The 15,373-nt window shown below is 49.0% G+C and overlaps 1 protein-coding gene and 1 long non-coding RNA gene across 3 annotated transcripts in view; one reads left to right on the top strand and one right to left on the bottom strand.

Annotated features, from left to right (window-relative positions):
- Nucleotides 1-9,922, top strand: part of tnip2 (TNFAIP3 interacting protein 2) — a 34,647-nt gene extending 24,725 nt beyond the window's left edge. Inside the window, exons 5-6 of the mRNA XM_085973968.1 lie at nucleotides 2,273-2,392; nucleotides 3,598-9,922. Coding sequence (XP_085830094.1) covers nucleotides 2,273-2,392; nucleotides 3,598-3,861 — 384 coding nt within the window. The 3' untranslated portion in view covers nucleotides 3,862-9,922. The remainder of the gene's footprint in view (nucleotides 1-2,272; nucleotides 2,393-3,597) is intronic.
- Nucleotides 9,879-15,373, bottom strand: part of LOC147123975 (uncharacterized) — a 21,770-nt gene continuing 16,275 nt past the window's right edge. For both annotated transcript variants that reach the window (XR_015074653.1, XR_015074650.1), the window contains exon 2: nucleotides 9,879-10,078. This is a non-coding gene — a long non-coding RNA (uncharacterized LOC147123975). The remainder of the gene's footprint in view (nucleotides 10,079-15,373) is intronic.

Here is a 15,373-nt window from a genome sequence, read left to right as displayed (position 1 = left end):
TATGATCTTCTGACTCAGAGGCGAGAGTGCTGATACTGACGACTCAAATAGGCTATCCCAATGGACTAGTCCAATCCCTTCGAAATTATAAAACCTCAATCGTAACTGCTCAAAACTTGCATTCTCCAAAGTGAGAATTGGAGCCTATATTCATAACTCATCATCATCCTGGTCTCCATTCTCTGCACTCTCTCCAGAATCTCTCTACTGTCCTGGGCCAATATTTATCCCTCAATCAACATCACTAAAAAAAACACTATCTGGTCATTATCACATTACTGTTTATGGGAGCTTGCTGTGCGCAAATTGGCTGCTGCATTTCCTACATTACAACAGTGACTACACTTCAATAGTGCTTCATTGGCTGGAAAGTGCTTTGGGACGCACTGAGGTGGTGAAAGGCGCTATAGAAATGCAAGTCTCTTTCTCTCTCTCCCCCCCACCCCCTCTCTCTCTCTTTCCCCCCCTCTCTTTCTCCCCCTCTCTCTCTCTTCCCCCTCTCTCTCTCTTCCCCCCCTCTCTTCCCCCCCTCTCTCTTTCCCCCCTCTCTCTCTCTTTCCCCCCCTCTCTCTCTCTCTTTCCCCCCCTCTCTCTCTCTCTCTCTCTCTTCCCCCCCCTCTCTCCCCCCCTCTCTCTCTTCACCCCCTCTCTCTCTCTCTTCCCCCCCCTCTCTCTCTCTCTCTCTCTTTCCCCCCTCTCTTCCCCCTCCCTCTCTCTCTCCCCCCCTCTCTCTTTCCCCCCTCTTCCCCCCTCTCTCTCTCTTCCCCCCCCTCTCTCTCTCGCTCTCTTTCCCCCCTCTCTCTCTTCCACCCCCCTCTCTTCCCCTCTCTCTCTTCCCCCCTCTCTCTCTTTCCCCCCCTCTTTCCCCCCCTCTCTCTCTTTTCCCCCCCTCTCTCTCTTTTCCCCCCTCTCTCTCTTTCCCCCCTCTCTCTCTTCCCCCTCTCTCTCTTCCCCTCTCTCTCTTCCCCCCCTCTCTCTTCCCCCTCTCTCTTCCCCCCCTCTCTCTCTCTTTCCCCCCCTCTCTCTCTCTTCCCCCTCTCTCTCTCTCTTCCCCCCCTCTCTCTCTTCCCCCCCTCTCTCTTCCCCCCTCTCTCTTCCCCCCCTCTCTCTCTTCCCCCCCTCTCTCTTCCCCTCTCCTCTCTCTTCCCCCCCCTCTCTCTCTTCCCCCCCTCTCTCTCTTCCCCCCCTCTCTCTCTTCCCCCCTCTCTCTTCCCCCCCTCTCTCTCTTCCCCCCCCCCCTCTCTCTCTTCCCCCCCCCTCTCTCTCTTCCCCCCTCTCTCTCTTCCCCCCCTCTCTCTCTTCCCACCCCCCTCTCTCTCTTCCCACCCCCTCTCTCTCTCTCTTTCCCCCCCCTCTCTCTCGCTCTCTCTCTCTCTTCCCCCCCTCTCTCTTTTCCCCTCCCCCCCCTCTCTCTTTTCCCCTCCCCCCCCCCCCCTCTCTCTCTCTCTCTCTCTTCCACCATGTATGGGGACCAAAACCGGACACAATACCAGAGACAGGTATAGCCTCAGCGTAGTACTCTTCATTTTGTAGATAGTGTTTTAGGACAATCTAATCTTGAACCTTGCATGCTTTCCCTGCAGCCAACATTATAGGATAAATATTGGCCAGGACACCGGGGATAACTCCCCTGCTCTTCTTCGAAACAGTGGCCATGGATCTTTTACGCCCAGCTGATACAGCAGACGGGGCCTTTGTTTAACCAGCAGACCAGTTTAACCAGTGTCTCAGGTCTCATTTCCTGAAAGGAATCTCAAGGCAGTAATCTCATCCGAGGGGTTCAGATATCTTCGTTAGCCTGCAGTAGGATTTCAGTGAACTGTTTGAGCTTTCCATTTTGTTAAGAGACAACATGGCTGTGCCTGACACAGCTTCCCTGCCCCCTGTCGCTGCCCCCCAGACGGACCCTGGGGGGTGGGGGTTGGGTTGCAGGATTATATCTACTAAATGTTTTGTGTTTTTTTTCCAGTCACCTAACTGGAATAGTACAAATAAACTCTAAAAAAATACTGGGAGTACGCACAGAGCCATCATCAGCCAAACAAGATCAGAGAGGATCCAGATCCCACTGGGATGAATGAGCCTGGGGATCGGATGGGCCTCTACCTAATCCGCACCTTCTCTCCGCTGCCGATGGACCTGCTGTGTACTGCCGGCATTTTCTGTTGTGTTTCTATTGTTGACATGTCCACCATTTATATGTTGTCTCCCACCCACCCCCACCCCCAGGGCAATCTATACCTCCTAAACAAAACTGTGTTGTTGGTTCTAGGTCCTGGTCTATAAGGACGATTTCAAATCAGAGCGAGAAGACCGAGAGCGAGCTCAAAGCAGGATTCAGGAGCTGGAGGAAGAATTGGCTCGTCTGAGGCTGCAGTTGCCCAGGAAACAGGTAAAAAACGGGAGGGGGTGGAAGTGCACAGCGGCAGAACAGAAGTGCAGCTCCCTGTACTGTGGTTGGGTGTCAGCTGTGGCTCAGTGGGCTGAAGGTTGTGGGTTCAAGTCCCACTCCAGATACTTGAGCCCCATAATCCAGACCGACACTCCCAGTGCAGTGCTGAGGGAGTGCGGCACTGTCGGAGGTGCCGTCTTTCGGATGAGACGTTAAACCGAGGCCCTGTCTGTCCTCTCGGGTGGATGTAAAAGATCCCACGGCCACCATTGCAAAGAAGAACAGGGGAGTTATCCCCGGTGTCCTGGGCCAATATTTATCCCTCACCCAACATCACTAAAACAGATTATCTGGTCAGATATTTCATTGCTGTTTGTGGGACCTTGCTGTGCGCAAATTGGCTGCCACCTTTCCCACAGTGACCACACTTCAAAAAAAGTACTGGCCGTAAAGCGCTTTGGGATGTCCTGAAAGGCGCTCTGTAAATGCAAGTTCTTTCTTTTAATACGATAGCAAAATACTGCGGATGCTGGAAATCCGAAATAACAACAGGAAACGCTGGAAAAACTCAGCAGGCCAGGCAGCATCGGTGGAGAGAGAGAAACGGAGTTAACGTTTCAGGTCGATGACCTTTCGTCAGAACTGGGAAAAAAAGCAGGAAATGGAAAGCAAGTTTGGGGGCTGGGAAAAGGGGGAGGGGATGAAAGAACAAAAGGGAAGGTCAGTGATAGGATAGAAAGCAGGAGAGAGTGAGAGACATTAAGAGATATTCAAGGCGAGAGGAGGTGGAAATGGGACAGGTTAAGGAACTAGATGGGGTGTGAATTGCGCTGGCGGAATGAAGGACATCTGAAGGGAGGGAAGAAAAAACAAAGTGTTCTTTTAATACTGCCTTGCCCGTATCCCCCTCGTCCCAACAGTAATAAAAGAAAACCCCCGCTGTTTGTTTGTGGGATCTTGCTGTGCCTTTGCATTTTGACTACATCAATAAATTCAATCTCTGGGAAGTTTCTGAGATAGAAAAAGAAAGGCCTGCATTTCTGTAGCACCTTTCGCCGCCTCAGGAGGTCCCAAAGCGCTTTACAGCCAATGAAGTACCTTGTTTTGAAGTGTCGTCACTGTTGTAACGTAGATGCGACGGGGATGTTGTATAAAGGCTGAGTCAAGTCACCGAACAGGTAATAATGACGGCTTTTGCTTTGCAGGACCCAGCTGCCCATCGCCACGGCAACGCGAACACCCACTACCTAGGGACGGACACGGCGGAGCCATTGCTCGGTAATGGATCGGAGCCGCCCTCGACGCACCGGGGGGGCAGCTCACCGTCGCCGGAGATCTCCTGGCCGAGCAGCCACCCAGGGGCCGAGGCAAGACAGCAAGGATTTCTGCAGTGCCCCAAGTGCATGAGGCTCTTCAACGACGAGGTCGGTGACGAATGCCTCAGGCACATCTCGGAATGCTGCCAGTGAACCCAGCCGACCCTCAGGTCAGACTACGCCGACGGCCAGGGCTCCACTGCAAGATTTTTTCCCCATCGGCTCACCGCAACCAGCGCACATCTTGGATCGACAAAAAAGCTTTGCAGTGGAGTGGGGAGGGCTACATTAAAACAAGACTGTTCCCAGGTACGAGAGAGATGGTATCTAGGCTGACACTCCCAGTGCAGTGCCGAGGGAGTGCTGCCCCGTCGGAGGTGCCGTCTTTCGGATGAGACGTTAACCCGAGGCCCCGTCTGCGCCTCTCGAGTGAACATAAAAGATCCCGCGGCCACTATTCGAAGAAGAGCAGGGGGGAGTTCTCCCCAGTGTCTTGGCCAATATTTATCCCTCAACCAACATCATAAAAACAAATTATTTGGCCGTTATCACATTGCTGTTTGTGGGATCTTGCTGTGAGCAAATTGGCTGCTGAGTTACAACAGTGACTCCACTTCAAAAAGTACTTCATTGGCTGTAAAGCGCTTGGGGATGTCCGGTGGTCGTGAAAGACGACGAATAAATCCAAGTCATTTTTGCAGGTTGTGTTGCAAGCTGTTAAGAAAAAAAAAAAACACTGGCCTTAAACAATCCCCACAAAGGAAAAGTAAAATCCAACTCTCTCATTCATTGTAGTTGCACAGTTGGTGGAGCCAAGAACACAAGGCAAGGCACAGCACGAGTACTGCCTCTACGGTCACTGCCTGGACACCTAGAGTAGGTTATTCCAAGCCGAAGTATATCGCTGTACTTCAAAATATGGAACTGGATAGGGATTGGAAAAGAGCTAAAGAGGGAAGAGAAAGAGAAAGAAGGGAGGGGGGTTAATGGGAGTGCGAGAGGAAGGCCAGGGACAAGAGCGATGGGATTTAGATTAAGAAATGAGGGGAGAGACTGAGAAATACGTGAAATGAAATAAAAAGGAAACACTGTACAAACAGCCGCTAGCAGAGATAAGGAGGTGATTTCTGACGCATAACCATGAGAAAGTGGTGAAGACATTCGAACCTGGAGGTATTGATGTGTAGGAGAGGTCAAGGGGTGATGGTAACCGGGGTAGAGTGCAGCATGAATCCAACACAGACACTGGGCAATAATTCCGTCTCGGCCTCCCTGCATGGCTGCTGGCAGTTCTCCAGGGCTGCTGCAATATAGTTGTAGGCTCATTACCAAAAAAAAAAGCCATGGTTGCCATCTAACCATCTTGGTAGTCACGTGATACAACAATAATGGAGTTGTCGACTAATTATAGCAATCAATCTCTACCAATTAGTCTACAACAGACCCAGACATGAGGTGAGGAAAACACCTAGTGGTGGAGAGCTTTGGGAACCCTGAAACATAACAAGAATTAGGAGCAGGAGTCAGCCACGCGGCCCTTCAAGCCTGCTCCGCCATTCAATAAGATCATGGCTGATCATCGACCTCAACTCCACTTGCCCGCCCAATCCCCATAGCCCTTGATTTCCCCTAGAGTCCAAAAATCTATCGATCTCAGCCTTGAATATACTCAACGATTCAGCAGCCACAGCCCTCTGGGGTAGAGAATTCCAAAAATTCACAACCCCGAGTGAAGAAATTCCTCCTCGGCTCAGTCCTAAATGGCCGACCCCTTATCCTGAGATTGCGCCCCCTAGTTCTAGACTCCCCAGCCAAGGGAAATAACCTCTCCGAGGGCTTGACAGGGTAGATGCTAAGAATTCTATAAGTTTCCATGAGATCACCTCTCAGTCTTCTAAACGCCAGAGGAACTTGTTCCTCCCGAGAACCCTACACTTACCACTGGTTATGTCCCAAATTACTCATTCAGTATCCTCACCATGTTATTTTCTGAGATGAGCGCCTCCTATTGTTTCTGATACCTGGGCCGCTGGGTGAACTTGACTTGCCGTAGCTTCCCTTTCCCCGGGGGAGATCGAGCGGTGGCTGAACTTCGCTTCCGTGGAAAGTGGCGTTGGCCCCTGCTGGAACCTGGACGCTGTGACATCACCCGAATGGGCGACGGGGTCAAGTGCGTGACACGGCCTCGGGTGAAGGCAGAACCGGGAGCCAGCTGTCCAACGCTCCGAGGTTATTCTAGAACCGGGATTACCTCACCAGTGCCGACTTAAATGAGCGTGTCGCACATCGACGAGCCTGCTGCATAGTCGTGCAAACGTGACTCTTATTCAAAAACCAGTGTAACTCTAAGGAAATGTTGAGGAATGCATAAACCACGATCTTTGATCTTAAACATATTTATTGAACTATTTAAACAAGTGTTTAGCATTTTTGCACTGGCTGGGTTTAAGGCTCGTTGAAAACTGGCGTTGTTTTAGGCTGGTAATCAAAGATTCCTTCTCCTTGACATGAAACCGCACTGTGCCTGTACTTACAATCCAATATGTGATGGCGACGGGAGATTCTTTGCTGTCTGTAGTGTAGAAGCCCTAAAGAGCAATCCGTCCCCTTCACACCTGCCCTACCTTCTGATATTGCTGAAAGTCTGGTTCGAGACACCTGGCTCCCATGTGCGGGGGAAGCTCCAGCTCGAGCGACCTCTGAACTGGTCCGTCGGATGGTATAATTGGCCTCTTGCTGTGTTGTGGGTAAAACGTGCCAAAAGTGACTCTTTGTTTAAGGTTTCACAAAGATGGCGGACATTGGCTTTGGGATTTAACCGCGCACAGGAGGGGGGATGGGGGGGGGGGGGAAATCGCCGTGACGATGGTGGGTGTCTGCTCTCGCTGTACAGCATCAGTTGTCCCCTTTTCTGTAAATCTGCAGTGATGGACATAGGATCTGAGGTTGGAAGTAAGGGTCCCAGCCTCCGAGCAGAGTTCCTGTTCTGTTCCACCATTCAATTAGATCATGGCTGATCTGTACCTCAATTTCATTTACTGGCCTTTGCACCATTTGCCTCGATGCCCTTACCTAACAAATAAATCTTACCGATTTCAGTCTTGGAAGCTCCCACTGACCCTCCAGTCTTTTGAGGAGAGTTCCAGATTTCCACTAACCCTTTTATGGAAAAATTGCTTCCTGATTTCCCTCCTGAATGGCCTAGCTCTAGTTTTAAAATGACCTCCCCTCGTTCTGGAAGTCCCTCCCCACCCACCCCACCAGGGGAAATAGTTTCCCCATACAGCTTTCAAAAGAGAGGAGAAAAAATTGCAGGGATATGGGAAGAGTGGGACTGACTGGATTACTCTCGGAAAGAGCCGGCGCAGACTCGATGGGCCGAATGGCCTCCTTCTGTGCTGTACTATTCTATATCTACTCTGTCGAATCCTTTTTAACATTTTAAACACCTCGATCAGATCATCCCTCAACCTTCTTAAACTCGGGGGGTGGAAATAGAAGTCAAGTTTATGCAATCTGTCCTCGGGATTTAACCCTTTTAAGCCCCAGTTTCATTCTGGTGAACCTGCGCTGCACCCCCTCCGGGGCCTGACCAACTGAAGCTTCACCTCATTATCTTTGTATCCCTATCCCTGCAACCCCCCCACCCCCCCCGTGTTTTAACGTACCTCTTCTCTGGGACAACTGCCCGAGATCGCAGGCTGGTACAACCGCTGGAGACTTTGGGGAATCTATTTTCTTTTCCTTTTTTTTTGTTCTCTCGCTGGGAGGTTGAGCCAGTCTGGGCTCCTGGTGTTGTTTTGTGTCGGTAGACCATGGCAGACCGATTCTGGGGTAGGTGAGGAGGGTGGTGGGGGGATGAGATCCGTCGACCTACATTTGAAACATAGCAGATAGGAGCAGGAGTAGGCCACTCGGCCCCTCAAGCCTGCTCCGCCATTCAATGAGATCATGGCTGATCATCCAAATTCAGTACCCTGTCCCTGCTTTCTCCCCATATCCCTTGACCCCTTTAGCCTTAAGAAATATATCTAACTCCTTCTTGAATATATTTAATGAATTGGCCTCTACTGCCTTCTGTGGTAGAGAATTCCACAGGTTCACCACTCTCTGGGTGAAGAAATTCCTCCTCATCTCTGTCCTAAATGGCCTACCCCTTATCCTTAGACTGTGACCCCTGGTTCTGGACTCCCCGACCATCGGGAACATCCTTCCTGCATCTAGTCTGTCCAGTCCTGTCAGAATTTTATAAGTTTCAATGAGATCCCCTCTCATTCTTCTAAACTCCAGCGAGTATAAGCCCAATCGACCCAATCTCTCCTCATACGTCATTCCTGCCATCCCAGGTATCAGCCTGGTGAATCTTCGCTGAACTCCCTCCATGGCAAGAACATCCTTCCTCAGATAAGGCGACCAAAACTGCACACAATACTCAAGATGTGGTCTCACCAAGGCCCTGTACAACTGCAGCAAGACACCCTTGCTCCTGTACTCAAACCCTCTCGCTATGAAGGCCAACATACCATTTGCCTTCTTAACCGCCTGCTGCACCTGCATGCTTACCTTCAGCGACTGGTGCACAAGGACACCCAGGTCTCATTGCACTTCCCCTTCTCAATCTATTGTTTGGGTGCTGGGCAAGCCCCAGGGCTTGAACGGTCACTCCCCGGCCCACCTCGTTACCAGATCTGCGACTAGAATTTTCCACACAGTTTCGGGAGCTCCAAGTCCGGGGGGGGGGGGGTCATCATCATTTCAAGTTATTTATTTATTTTGAGGTTTGCCCATGCGGAATTAAACAGACAAGCCCCAACCCACTAGTCACTCGATGAGGTTTGCCAGAGAATAGCTAAGCCACAAGGTCACCGGTTCAATCCTCAGCCCGCGCTGAGTTTGCTGATCTTACTTGAGGCATGGGTAGGAGAGGGAGTTACTACAATTGGACCATAAACAGGAGGAGGCCATTCAGCCCCTCGAACCTGTTCCGCCATTCAATTAGATCATGGCTGATCTGTATCTTAACTCCGTCTACCCACCTTGGTTCCCTAGCCCTTAATACCGTTACCTAACAAAAATCTCTCAATCTCAGTTTTGACATTTTCAATCGACTCCTCCAGCCGCGACAGCTTTTGGGGGGGAGGGGGGTGGAAGAGAGAGTGTTCTAAATTTCCACTACCCTTTGTGTGAGGAAGTGCTTCCTGACGTCACCCCTGAACGATCTAGCTCTAATTTGAAGGTTATGCCCCTGCTGTTCTGGACCTTTCCCCTTCTCTCTCCCCGCCCCCCCCCCCCCGAAGAAATAGTTCTATACCCCCCCCAGAAGAAATAGTTCTATACCCCTACCCCCCCCCCACCCCGCAGAAGAAATAGTTCTATACGGTGGTTATGTTACAGGACTCGTAATCCCGAGGCCTGGACTAAAGATCTTGGACGACACTAGTTCAAATCCCACCACCGCAGCTGGGGAATTTAAATTCCGTTAATAAATAAATCTGGAATAACTACCAGGTAACTACCAGATTGTTGAAAAAACCCATCTGGTTCACTAATGTCCATTAGAGAAGGAAATCTGCCATCCTAATCCGGTCTGGCCGATATGCGACTCCAGACCCACAGCAGCAGTGTGGTTGACTCTTAACTGCTCCTGAAATGGCCCAGCAAGCCACTCAGTTAAAGGGCAATCAGGGATGGGCAATAAATGCTGGCCTTGCCAGCGACGCCCACATCCCGTGAATGAATAAAGGAAAAAAAAATTTTACCCGAGCAAATCCTTTAATCATCTTAAACACCTTGTGGGGACAGTAAATTACTTTATAAGAATTCTGGGAATTCCAAACTTATATTTCCAGGATTTTACTTACAAGAACACAAAAGAGTGGATTGTGTGTGTGTGTGAGCAAGTGTTCACAACACAAATTGGGTCCGACTCCATTTATTGGACCAGTACACAGTGTGGTCGCCAGTGATCATTCTATATCGCACAATGTTTCAATTGTGCCAGGTTTTAGTTTAAGATTGTTCTAATTCTGTTACTCGTGGTGTATTCTTTCCCACCCTCCCTTTTTTGTATGTTTCATTTGTTTGACGGAATTTCCACTTGTTGAAATTCCTGCTTTTTTTCCTTTGCGCGGAGTAACTTTATTTGAAACTGTTAAATATGACACTGTACACAGTGTTTAAATTATTTTTATATTAAAATCATTTTTGAAAAGTTCTGGTGTTGTTGAAATGTTGTACCAGGCGCCGTTTCACAAGTTCAAACCCCCCGCGCCCAACCCCCCATCTTCTGGTTCTAAAGCAAAACACTGCAGATGGCTGGAAATCTGAAATACAAATGGAAAATGCTGGAACCGCTCAGATCAGGCAGCGTCTGCGGAGAGAGAGAGAAATGGAGTTAATGGACAGGAAGCAAAGAGTTGGAATAAACGGGTCGTTTTCCGAGTGGCAGGCAGTGACTAGTGGGGTACCGCAAGGATCGGTCCTAGGACCCCAGCTGTTCACAATATATATTAATGATCTGTACGAGGGAATTGGATGTAATATCTCCAAATTTGCAGACGACACAAAGCTGTGAGGAAGATGTCGTGAAACTCCAGTACGATTTGGACAGATTGAGTGATTGGGCAGAAACATGGCAAATGCACTATAATGTAGATAAATGTGAGGTTATCCACTTTGGTGGCAAAAACAGGAAGGCAGATTATTATTTGAATGGCAATAGATTGGGAGAAGGGGAAGTGCAAAGAGACCTGGGTGTTCTTGTGCACCAGTCGCTGAAGGTAAGCATGCAGGTGCAGCTGGCGGTTAAGAAGGCAAATAGTATGTTGGCCTTCGTAGCAAGAGGGTTCGAGTACAGGAACAAGGATGTCTTGCTACAGTTGTACAGGGCCTTGGTGAGACCGCACCTCGAGTATTGTGTGCAGTTTTGGTCGCCTTACCTGAGGAAGGACGTTCTTGCCATGGAAGGAGTGCAGCGAAGATTCACCAGGCTGATACCTGGGATGGCAGGAATGACGTATGAGGAGAGATTGTGTCGATTGGGCTTATACTCACTGGAGTTTAGAAGATTGAGAGGGGATCTCATCGAAACTTATAAAATTCTGTCAGGCCTGGACAGACTAGATGCAGGAAGGATGTTTATGATGGCCGGGGAGTCCAGAACCAGGGGTCATAGTCTAAGGATAAGGGGTAAGCCATTTAGGACCCCTGGTTCTACACTCCCCAGCCAGGGGAAACATCCTCCCTGCTTCTACTCTGTCAAGTCCTGTAAGAATTTTATATGTCTCAATGAGATCACCTCTCATTCTTCTAAACTCCAGAGAATATAGGCCCAATCTACTCAATCTCTCCTCAGAGAGCAGGCCTCTCATCTCAGGAATCAATCTAGTTCAGTTTTGTAACAGCATGGCCTTATGTGTCAGCTGTGGTTCAGTGGGTAGCACTCTCGCCTCTGAGTCAGACAGTCATGGGTTCCAGTCCCACTCCAGAGACTTGAACAAAAAATCCAGGCTGACACTCCCAGTGCAGTGCCGAGGGAGTGCTGTATTGTCAGAGGTGCCATCTTTTGGATGAGACGTTAAGCCGAGGCCCCGCCTGCCCTCTCGGGTAGACGCAACAGATCCCATATTTCGAAGGACTGCCTGGCGTCCTGGCCAATATTTATCTCTCAACCAACACAACTAAAAAACAAATTATCTGGTCATTATCTCATTGCTGTTTGTGGGACCTTGCCGTGCGCAAATTGGCTGCCGCGTTTCCCACATTACATTGCTGTTACGCTACACTTCATTGGCTGTAAAGCCCTTTGGGACGTCCGGTGGTTGTGAAAGGCGCTGTATAAATGCAAATACTTTCTTTTACAATGTATCTCAGAAACATCTCACGTGCATCACGTACAGTACAACGATTGTCGTTATACTAAACACAAGAGTTATTTTTCCGCACAGCATGATCCTGCATATTTTGGGTGCAACTTTAAACTAACTGGCCTGGGATCGGATCAATGAATTAATCATTGAAGTCGACAGAACGTAAAATGTGGCGGTGGTGTAATACGGATGACCAATCCGATTCGGTCAGTTTCCCGCCAGGCGGTGTTCGGGTAACGTTACCCCCTGGGTTTGTGTTCTGGTAGTGCGGGAGGAATATTGGCCAGGATGCCGGGGGCAGGAACGCCCCTGCTCATCTTCCAGTAGTGCCGTGGAATCTTTCACATCCACTTTCAACTACCAACGGCAGATGGGGGCCTTGGATTAACGTCTCATCCCAAGGCCAATTGTTGTGTTTCTTGTTGTGTCAGCTGTGGCTCAGTGGGTAGCACTCTCGCCTCTGAGTCATTCCAGGGACTCGAGCACACAAAGCTAGGCTGACAATCCCAGTGCAGTGCTGAGGGAGTGCTGCACTGTCGGAGGTGCCGTCTTTCGGATGAGACGTTAAACCGAGTCTGCTCTCTCAGGTGGACGTAAAAGATCCTGTGGCCACTATTTCGAAGAAGAGCAGGGGAGTTATCCCCGGTGTCCTGGCCAATATTTGTCCCTCAACCAACATAACAAAAATAGATTATCTGGTCATTATCACATTGCTGATTGTGGGAGCTTGCTGTGCGCAAATTGGCTGCCGTGTTTCCTACATTACAACAGTGACAACACTTCAAAAGTACTTCATTGGCTGTAAAGTGTTTTGAGACATCCGGTGGTCGTGAAAGGCGCTATATAAATTTAAGTAGTCGTCTTCTCCAACCCTCCCCCCCCAGGCCGCTGCCCCTGCCAGAGATTAGTTAACGCAGCACCGACCAAACTACACCTCATTTAATATTCAAATAAGACGTGTTCCATGATTAAACAGGTCACAGGACTCTTCTTAAAGCTGAGGCCAGGGTTTTCCCCACCTACTGCACTCAAGTTAATCGGATCTTTCATACCAGCCCGTATATAACCACTTCTCTTCACCCCCCACCCCCCACCCCCCCATCCTTCACTGAAGGAATGCACTCAAACATCTCCTGCTTCTTCCGAATGGCAATCCTCCGACTTGTAAAGCTCTGTTGGAAAAAGATGGTCACGAAGGTGTGTGTTAGTGGAGAAGCTGGGATTGTTCTCCTCAGACCAGAGAAGGTTAAGGGGACATTTAACAGAGGTGCTCAAAATTGAGGGGTTTTGATGGAGTAAATGAGGAGAAACGGTTTCCAGTGGCAGGAGGGTCGGTAACCAGAGGACACAGATTTAAGGTCATTGGCAAAAAAAAGAGGGAAGTTGAGGTTTTTTTTTTTTAAACGCAGCGAGTGGTTATGATCTGGAATGCGCTGCCTGAAAGGGCGGTGGAAGCAGATAGAACAGTAACTTTCAAAAGGGAATTGGATATATACGTGAAAAGGGAAAATTTGCAGGGCTATGGGGAAAGAGCAGGGGGGAGTGGGTCTAATTGGAGAGCTCTTTCAAAGAGCCAGCACAGGCACGATGGGCCGAATGGCCACATTCTGTGCTGTATCATTTTATGATTTTATGAGGTCTAACCAAGGTGTTGTACAAAGACAGGACACTGATTTTTTTATATGGTACTGTTCTAGCAATAGTCTTAACCTTTACTATAACCTCACGGCACTGATCTTGAACTTTTGAAGACATAAGAACATAAGAAATAGGAGCAGGAGTTGGCCATTTGGCCCCTCGAGCCTGTTCCGCCATTCAATAAGATCATGGCTGATCTTCTACCTCAACTCCACTTCCCTGGACTATCCCCATATCCCTTGATTCCCTTAATATCCAAAAATCTATCGATCTCTGTCTTGAATATACTCAACGACTGAGCCTCCACAGCCCTCTGAGGTAGAGAATTCCAAAGATTCACCACCCTCTGAGTGAAGACATTTCTCCTCATCTCAGTCCTAAATGGCCGACCCCTTATTCTGAGACTGTGACCCCTGGTTCTAGACTCCCCAGCCAGGGGAAACATCCACCCTGCATCTACCCTGTAAGAATTTTGTATGTTTCAGTGAGATTACCTCTCATTCTTCTAAACTCTAGAGAATATTGTAATGATATCAGCAAATAGTGATGGTATTTGCCTGTTTGATTATGATGCCTTACCAGCATGTTTGCATGTATTGATTACTTATGCCTGACCAGCAGAGGGCATGTGACAGAGACAAGGAGTTTAGTTTTGGTTTCGTTTTAGATGGATTTCTAGCATGGTGTCTCCTGTAAGGCTGTTAACCAGAGTTGAACAAACTTTAGATTAAAAGACATTCTCTTTCATAAATGTCTCGTCATTGAACCCACAAAGAAATCAATACAAATATAGGCCTAGTCTACTCAATCTCTCCTCATAGGACAATCCCCCCATCCCAGGAACCAGTCTGGTGAACCTTCGTTGCACTCCCTCTATGGCAGATATATCCTTCCTTAGGTAAGGAGACCAGAACTGTACACAATACTCCAGGTGTGGTCTCACCAGGGCCCTATATAATTGCAGTAAGACATCTTGACTCTTATACTCAAATCCTCTTGTAATAAAGGCCAACATACGATTTGCTTTCCTAATTGTTTGCTGTATCTGCATGTTAACTTTCAGTGGTTCGTGTACAAGGACTCCCAGGTCCCTCTGAACACCACCATTTCCCAATCTCTCACCATTTAAATAATACTCTGCTTTTCTATTTTTCCTACCAAAATGGATAACTTCTCAAATGAATTTCGAGCTCGGCACGACGCTGAGCTCTTTTTCCGTCGCCTTCGTCTCCGTGCCCACTTCTTTGGCCAGGAGTCTTTGCCCCACACAGCAGATCCTTTCTCCCACTTTCAGAATTCTCGTTCCACCTGCACCCCTCCCCCGGCCTCTTACCCTCTCTAGATCTTTTCATTGCTAACTGCCGGCGTGACATGGGCGGTCTCAATTTCTCAGCTCCCCTCACTCACTCCAACCTACCTCCCTCTGAACTTGCAGCACTCCGTTCTCTCCGATCCAACCCTAACATTGTCATTAAACCTGCTGACAAGGGTGGGACCCATGAGAACGTGGATCGCTGATGCTCTTGGTGATCTAGCTGGCAGCAACGTTTTATTTCTGGTTGGTGTCAAAGGTGGGAGATTCACTCCTTTTCTTATAGGAGTATATAGGAGTGTATTTGGATTTCCAGAAGGCATTCGATAAGGTGCCACATAAAAGGTTACTACACAAGATAAGAGCGCATGGGTTTGGGGGTAATATATTGGCATGGATAGGGGATTGGCTATAGAAGTGAAAAAAGGTAAGTGAACACTTTTTTAAACTTATCACCAACCTTGCATACTTACCACTCCACACTTGCACCCATCACTCACCTCTACACCTTACTTCCAGGTGCCTCCGACCACCGCAGACCTCCTCCACGTCTCCTCCAACCCGGCGGGGTTCTCCGAGGTCGGGAAGTCTTCACCTGTGAAGGTAAAATGGCACTAATCCCATTTTCTGCCTGTTAACTACCTGTTAACAGGCAGTTAAAAGGATTAAAAGCCTTTCCCGCCTCCAGGAGCTGGGACCCGAAGCTGCACATCCTCCCGCCTCCTGGCAAAAGGGCACGGAGGCGGGATGGGGGCGGGTTTGCCACCCGCCCCCCGTTTCTCTGATTTTACGTGCTGTCCCGCCTCCATGCCCGCCTCCTCGGGGCTTGGAAAATCCAGCCCATAGA

This window comes from Somniosus microcephalus, chromosome 1 (genome assembly GCF_052327205.1).
Source record: "Somniosus microcephalus isolate GS21.2 chromosome 1, FLI_Smic_1.0, whole genome shotgun sequence".
Classification (NCBI taxonomy): Eukaryota; Metazoa; Chordata; class Chondrichthyes; order Squaliformes; family Somniosidae; genus Somniosus; species Somniosus microcephalus.
This window is presented reverse-complemented; position numbering and strand designations above follow the sequence as displayed.